This window comes from Lipotes vexillifer, unplaced genomic scaffold, assembly GCF_000442215.2.
Source record: "Lipotes vexillifer unplaced genomic scaffold, Lipotes_vexillifer_v1.1 scaffold2108, whole genome shotgun sequence".
Classification (NCBI taxonomy): Eukaryota; Metazoa; Chordata; class Mammalia; order Artiodactyla; family Lipotidae; genus Lipotes; species Lipotes vexillifer.
This window is the reverse complement of record NW_006778569.1, coordinates 42380-50035: the sequence shown is the minus strand read 5'-3', so window position 1 is coordinate 50035 and position 7656 is coordinate 42380. Positions and strand designations below refer to the sequence as shown.

At 66.1% G+C, this 7656-nt stretch overlaps 1 protein-coding gene across 1 annotated transcript in view; it reads right to left on the bottom strand.

The window, feature by feature from the left end:
- Positions 1-3150: 3150 nt before the first annotated feature.
- Positions 3151-7656, bottom strand: part of LOC103085493 (lateral signaling target protein 2 homolog) — a gene marked incomplete at its 5' end in the record, with an annotated part of 46101 nt that continues 41595 nt past the window's right edge. Inside the window, 4 exons of the mRNA XM_007451697.1 lie at positions 3151-3282; positions 3858-3961; positions 6109-6213; positions 7188-7304. Coding sequence (XP_007451759.1) covers positions 3151-3282; positions 3858-3961; positions 6109-6213; positions 7188-7304 — 458 coding nt within the window. The remainder of the gene's footprint in view (positions 3283-3857; positions 3962-6108; positions 6214-7187; positions 7305-7656) is intronic.

The following is a 7656-nucleotide window of genomic DNA, read 5'->3' as shown; positions in this document are numbered from 1 at the left end:
TGGGAGTGGCCTGAGCCGAGCCTGCGGTGGAAGGGGCAGGACGGGGCCGGGAGCGGAGGCGGCCTTCCCCCCACCTCCCCGGGGGCCAGGCTCAGGGGCTCTTCCTCTCCCAGGGCCTCCCCGACCGCTGGGACACAGAGAGCCCTGGGTGCTCCCACCCTACACCCTCCCTCCTTGGACTTGGTGGCCTGCCCTGCGGGGATGCTGCAGCCTGCGTCTGGGTCCTGAGAGCCTGTGGGGGACCCCCCGCCTGTCGCCGGAAGCTCGTGGGAGGAGGTGCTGGAGCCCTCCCGTGGCTTTCTCCCCAGGCCTGTGCGTTGCCCCGAAAGGGGGTGGGGCGGGGTCCTGGCAGCTCCACAGCCTCCCTCCAGCCACCAAACCACGGCGTGCCACGGGCGCTGTGTGTCCAAGCTGCCCTCCCTGGAGGTGGCCCTCCAGGCACAGCCAGCTGGGCCGGTCCCTCCCAGCACCCCCAGGTCACAGGGCTCCCTTCTGCCTCTCGCGTGACCCTCCTAAAGGCCAGTGGCCCGGATGGGCCGCCTGCTAACTTCTGTGAGCCTCGGTTCCCCATCTATGACATGGGATCCTGCCCCCTCAAGGGAGTGTCACTCGAAGGATTGTCATGGGGAGTGGAGGGGACGGCCCTCAGGAAACAGAAGCAGGAACGAGGACAACGATGGTGACGACGGGGAAGCTGAGGCTCCGGAAGGGCACCTGCTTGAGGTCCAAGGCTCCCAAGGGCTGATTTCAAACCCCTGCCCCCACCAGTCCCGAGCCCCTGCTGTAGGTGGGCAGCAGGTCATTCCTTCTAGACCCTTCCTGAGCGGGAAACTCTGCCTTGGACCAACCCCTCCCCACCCCCAGGTCCTGGCTCTACCCTTGGGGTTGGGACAGCCCTGTAGAAGGGTAGAGTGACCACACGTCCCCCACTTAGCGTGGAAAATCCCAATTTCTGGGCAGATGGGACGGCTACTGACCCTTGTTGGGCGCTCCCGTGGCCACAGGCCTTCCTGCAGGACAGCTGGGGTGTGGGCTGCCATCCCCTCCCACTGCACAAAAGCCATCCAAGGCTGGCTTGGAGACCACCCCTCTGTCCGCTGGGGTCTAGGCCATCCCTCTGGAGGGCAGCTGTGTCTGGGCCGCGGGTGAGCATCGGGGCAGACCCTCCTTCCTGGGTCTCCACTCTCTCTCCCACCCCGACCTGGTGAGTGAGGACCACCACGTCCCAGGTCTGGAAGGTTACAACTGCGGGTACCTAGAGTAGAGGGAAGGGGACCCCCAGAGTGTAGCTTCATGGGGGCTTCCTGCAGGGGGCTGACTTCCTGAAGGCACTGCTGTCCAGCCAGTGACACAGGCACCGCCATCCACAGGAGTAGGAGGGACTCTGTCCAGGTGGGCAGGCCTGGTCTTGGGCAGCTAAGGACGCAGGTCTCCCTGGATGCCACTTCTCTTCTGCTCCCAAAGGACTCAGCGCTGCTCAGAGGAGCCCCTGTGTTCTGAAACACTTTCTCACATACCAGAATAAAAATGGGTGTGGTGGCCACTGGGGCCTCTTGCAGCCATGCCCCCATTCTCTGGCCTCCCAATGCCCACCTCAGAGGGACTGGGCACCCAAGTCCCAAGGGAAGGCCCCATCGCCTTGGCAACACCAGAGTTTGGTCTGCCCCCCTGCATTCTCTCCAGGGCCCCAGGTGGGGTGTCCAAGAGCAATGCCCACCCCAAAGCACACAGAGGCCAGGGGTCTGAGCTGAAGACACAAGAGCAGAGGAGCTAGGCAGGGTGGGTGGGCAGTGGGGAGGCTGGAGCCATCGCAGGCAGTGGGAGCTGGGGGGGCGGGGCGGCCACCCCTCTCCTGGGGGCTGGTGGGAAGTCAAGTCCTGCCCTTTGACTGTCCCAGGAGTCCAGAAGCCCCCAGCTTCCTAGAGGACAATGAACTTTAGCAAGAACCCCGTCACCTGCCAGATGGAGAAAAAGGAGTCCATCCATGTTCACATGAGGAATAAGAGTGTCTGCAATCCTTAAATAGATTTATGGAAATGGTTTTGAATTACAGCATTTAGAAAATAAAAATAATCTCCATACATAATATACCCTCCATTATATGCTTTTCTTCTCCCACAGAAGCTGTTTTTGTGCGTGTGTATTCCAGTGTCAAATAGTAATTGGATTTTATCCTATAAAAGAAGCAGTAGGTGTGTCATCTCTCTAAAAATAAAACTGCAATCATCATTGCAATGTGAAGCCTGAGATTTAAGCCTGAGGAGGTGTCCGTGCTGGGGCCCGGGGCCACTCTGGGGTCTGAGGAGGTGGGCCAGGGTCCCAGGGGTGCAGAGGGAAGGGGGAAGTGGCAGCCAAGCGGGCAACATCCGGGGGTCCTCAGCCCCCTGGAGAGCCCTGGCCTCGGAAGCTGGGAAACCTCTGCCCGCCGCCTGACCCCGCCATCGGCTGGTGGACCAGGGTGGGCAGACCGCAGCAGGGGCGCACCTGCTTGCCCAGAGGACCCCCAGGCCTGCTTCTGCATGTCCCCTCTCCGACAAGAAATGAGACTCATGCTGTTGAGACAAGGTCCTGAGGGGAGCAGAGGGTGGGCAGCTGTGGGCTCAGGGCCCTGGAGAGAGAAAGGAAAGCCTAGTTTTTCTGGTTTGGCCAGCATGTGGGGAAGCCCTGCGGTGCCCCAGGCCCGCCCCCCGCCGCCCCCCAGAGGTGTCCACCATCTCCCCAGACTCAGCCCCAGGGGCCGAGGCTGCCCTGAGCTCAGACACCACCCCCACTTTCCCCTTCCAGTGCGGACCTTCTGCTACGGTTCAGCCTCAAGGCCGCATCTCAGCAGGGCAGGGGGGCAGGTGGACGGGCGGGAGGAAAGCCCACCCTGCCCAGGCAGCCGCCTGGCACCCCCAGGTCCCCCCACTGGCTGAAGCTGACCTCCTGTCGGCCCCTGCGGCTGGCCTGAGGTCCCCACGGGTGCGGAGGCCTGGGCGGGAGGGGCGGAGGCCCTGGACGTTCTGGAAGTCAGGGCGGCCCGCAGCCCTGGCAGCGGTGATGGCGGCAGCTGGATGAAACGCGGTGAAGACCCTCCCGTGGCCGGAGGCCTCCTCCTCGGAACCTCCTCCCCGGCGTCCTCTGGGGCCCTCGCGGGCTCGGGGCACCGTGTCAGACGCCCGCCTTGTCGCTGTAGAAGGGCGTGACGTGGAACACGTAGCAGTGCGTGCACACGCGGACGGGCTTCACCTGCCCGTAGCGGGGCAGCGGCGCCGAGTGCGAAGAGCAGCGGGAGCAGAAGATCTGGAAGGCGAGGGGCGGGGGGCGGGGCCAGTGGGCTGGGCAGGGCTCCCAGCAGCCCCTGCGCCTCACCCCTTCCTGACCTTGGCCTCTGAGGGGCGCGCAGCAAGGACAGGGTCGGAGCCCCAGGCGCCGCCGGCCTTCCTGCCCTTCCTCCCACCCAGAGCAGCCCGGGCGCGCGCGGGTGGGTGTCTCCCGGCCCCCCCGCCCCCCGTGGGGCTGGAACCTTCAGGAAAACCTGGCGCAGGTCTTGGCCGGGAGGCCGCGCCGACGGAGAGGGTCCTGGCCCCATAGCCAGGCTGCCGCAGGCTCCTACTCAGACCCTCCATCCCCTCCCCGTCCCCAGGTCTGAAGTGGCCGGGACTGGGCACTGCACCATCGCACCCAGTGGGCGGAGTGCCTGGAGTCCACACCCTGTGCCAAGGCAGAGCAGGGCCCAGGGCTCAGGGGTGTCTGCACAAGGACCCCGGGGCATCGGTCCAGACTTCCGGACCTAGGCGCCACGTCTGTGACGGCCCCTCGGATGCCCGCAGCGACAGCCCGAGGGGCCGCGGGACGACCTCGGCCGCCCCACCCACCTTCCCGCAGCTCCGGCAGTGGTGCTTCCTGCGAATGACGGTGAAGGGGGCTTTGCACGCGGTGCAGAAGCCGCAGGCCTCGTCCGGAACCCCCTCGGGCGGGTCTATGACAACGACAGGGGGGGGGACACGTCAGCCAGAGGGACCCATGCGGTGGCGGCAGTGGGGACCGGTGACTGGGGTGGGGGTCAGAGGCTGGTGGCTGTGTAGGAGCCTCCGGTGGGGCAGCCTGCCCCCCACTCCCCCCTTCCGGTCCTCCCTGAGGCTGGGTACCGGCTGCGGTCTCAGGAAACTGACAGTGTCCCATGGACGGGTCAGTCTTTGCCTCTGTCGGCCGTGCTCATCGATCGGACCCCAGCTGCGGCCTGTACCTCGCCCCAGGACTCGGGGCACGGGCAGGGAGCGTCCACCCGGACAACCCTCTCCCGGCCGGCACCCAGCCTGGCAGGGCCCTTGGGCAAAAATGGGGGCTGGGAAATGAAGAAATCAGCCCCCTCTGTGGACCCCTCCGCCAATCAGCCCCGCCCACCCCAGCTCCAGGGCTGTTCTAAAGTTCTTGAGGAGAGGCGCCGAGGCTGGCCCTGGCCTCTTCCAACACCTGTGCAGCCTGGCAGCTGCCTTTGGGCCTGTCGCATGTCACTGCTCCAGGCGATCACTGGGGGAAGCCTCTGGGCATCTGCTCTGGAATTTGGGTGGGAGGGTGTGTGTCGGCGCTGGGAGAAGCCATCTTGCATGGGGGGACATGCCTTTCCTCCCACCCCAGACATAAGATGCCCACTGCGTACCAACCCCAAGCCCAGTACTGCCGCCCAGAGGGAGAGTGAACACCTGGACGGCTCCCTGGGGCCACAGCGTGGGCTCAGGGGTCTCCCGTCCACTCTCACACTACCCCCAAGGGAACTCAGCAAGGCCGCCTGCCCCCCAGAGACTGGGGTCTCCTTGCCTCCCTCTCGCCCCCTCTCCTCACCAACCTGCACCTGAGGACCTGCCCCTCCCCCCAACCCCTCCCACCCAGCTCTCCCGCTCCTGCTCTGGACCCCATCAGCTCACCCCCAACTGCAGGGAGGTGGCTTCTCACGCTTGCCACCTCCCCCGCCCCCGTGTGAAATCCTTGGCCGGCCCCAGTGACGCCCCGGACGGCGCCCGGCAGCTCCGGGGCCTCGCCGGGCCACGAGGCCAGCTCCAACACACAAGTCGAGACCCCCGCCCGAGGAGGATGGTGAGGCTCCTGAGGACTTGCTGGGTCCAGGCCCTGCCCTGCGAGCCACTCCCAGGAGGGGGCTGGACTGGCGGCCCACGGGGGGACATGGCCCTGGCTGTGGGCTGGGCCCCTCCAGACCTCGCAGTTCACCACCTGCACGCTCCTCGAGCAGGGGGTTCCGAGTTTCTGGCGGGCGTTCTAGTTATGGCACCGTGTGCGATTTTCACAGGAGGGTAGAGAATACCAGGGCTCAGGACGTTTAGGAAGCAGGGAAGCTTGTGCGGCCGCCCCCACGGGATCCCGGCCAAGGCAGCCCCACTGCACACCTGGGTCACCAGGCAGTGCGAGGGAGGCCCTGAGCCGGGACCAGCGGGGGACCAGCGCCGCCGGCCAGGCACACCGGGGCCAGCCGCCTCCTTCTCAGCTCCAGTTGCATTCGACACTCGCTCAGGCCCGTCTGCCGCTGCCCGTCTGAGCACCTCTGCAGGCCTCCGGCCCCTTCCAAAGGCCTTGGGCAGCCCCCTCCCCCAGATGTGTTGCCAGTGCCCCCAGCCCACCCTGGATGCTCCTTCCCTGACTGCCAAGCCACCGGGCCTGCAGCCGGCCGACCTCCAGGCTAATGGGGGAGCAGGCCGCTATGGGAGGCCTTTCCTGCGGGGCAGGTGAACGCTGGGGGGTCGGCAGTGTGCCTGTGGCCTGGAACCAGCCACTTCCAGCTGCGGCCAACGGCCTGGACCCTGGCATCTCCTTGCTCCTCACGCCCTCCCCCTACCCCCCAGGCTGAGATGTTCAGTTACGGGCCTGAGGTTAGGTGGCGGCAGCTCAGAGGACCTGTGCCCACCCTGGGAGCCCAGGAGAGAAGCTGGAGTAAGAGGCTGCACCCCCTGGGAAGCGGCACTTCTAGGCCTCTGGGGAGGGGCCCCCGCTGGAGGAGCACTGCCCGCCCCAAGCCTGCAGTCCAGGGCAGAGCGGTGGAAACATCCAGACAGGGGTCCTGCTCTCCGCTCGGCACGCAGTGCATTGGCCCCCGGCTCCCGGGCCCTCACGCACCTTCCAAGTCTCCATCTCGGTTCTTGGCTGCGAGTTCGGAGGATGACAGGGTCTCCTGGCACAGAGCGCAGTCCTCCAAGGCCGCGCTCCGCAGGGTCTGGGTGACTAGAAGAGAGAGGGTGGCCGCTGGGGTCAATGGGCCACCGCCTGTCCCTGGGAGGTGCCGCCAGCAGGGAGTAGCCCCCGAACAACCCACAGTCCCACACGCAGAGTGGATCACCGCAGCCCTCACCCACCGTCCCTGCAGGCTGGTTGCTGACCCCGCAGGGGGCCTTTCCGTCCGAGTGCCCTCAGGTGTGCAGCTGGTTCTGCCTGTGGGCCCCTGGCCCCAGGGCCCACCGTCCTTGCTTGCAGAGCAAGAAGGCAGCCCCGCCCAGAATTCCCTGGCAGATGGGGGCAGTGTGGTCCAGTGGGCGAGGACGTGCCCTCCAGGGCTGGGCCGGGTGCCCCGTGTGTCCAGACATTCTTGAGCAGAAGCCCCTATGATGAGAGGCCGCTTGCCCAGAATGGGAGCCTCAGCCCAGCAGAGGGTGGGCGAGCAGGGCTCGGCCCCTTCCCTACGCTCGGACCCTGCCACCTCCTTCCAGGGAGCGAGGGGCCAAGCTCCCTGTGCCTTAGCATTCCCTGCGTGACACCTGCTCCCTCACCAAGTAACTCTGTTTTGCGTGCGCCTGTGTGTGCACGCGTGTGTGAGTATGTGAGGCAGCTCACAGATGGCCACTCCCCCGAGCAGGGGACCCACGTCCCCTCCTTGGCTCTGGGCTGGCCTCTGGCTGCTCTGACAGACGGACTTTGGTACAAGTGACAGTGTACCGCTTCTGGGTCCTGTCTCCAGGCCCGTCAGCCGTCGGAAGTGGGGTGGCCTGGCTGGGGCGTGGGCACGTGGGGCTGTGACCCCCATGCGTCCCCAAGCCCACCTCTCGGGGTACCCGGGGCCTGTGCCCCTCTGCCCACAAAAGCCGGGTGGCGGTGCCGGGCCAGGTCTGGGGGTGCAGATTTCCGCAGGCCTCCCACATCCAGGGGGCGGTGGGCACGACGGTCAGCCTAGGCCTCAGAGCCTGTCCCGAGCTGGCACTCACCCTTCTTTAGCTTTTCCTTGTCGTCCGTTTCCGGCTTGGTGGCCATGACCTGGAAGAGGGTCTTGAGAATGCTTCTGAGGTCGCTGGCGTAGTTGGTCTGCAGCTGGTCGGCTACGCCTGGGGGAGGACGCCCGAGGAGGGGGGGTAAGGTGCTGGCAGCTGGTGAACCCAGCCAGGGCTCATGGTCAGAGACCAGGATGTCCTCGGATGAGTGGGTGCGAGAAGAGGCTGCCCCGCCCCCGTGACAGCTCCTTTGGCAGAAGCAAAAGCTCAGGAGTCAAGGGAAGGTGGCGGAGGGGGGCAAAGTACCCAGCAGCCCTCCCCCGGGGGTCAGTTATTCGCCTTCGTGCTTTTATCCTGGCCCCTCACTGAGGGACAACCCCAGAGCCCCCAACCGTGCCCACCCGCATGGCAGCACCTTCCCCTCACGGCCACCTCGGCTGTGGGGATGCAGCGAGGTTCCACGTGG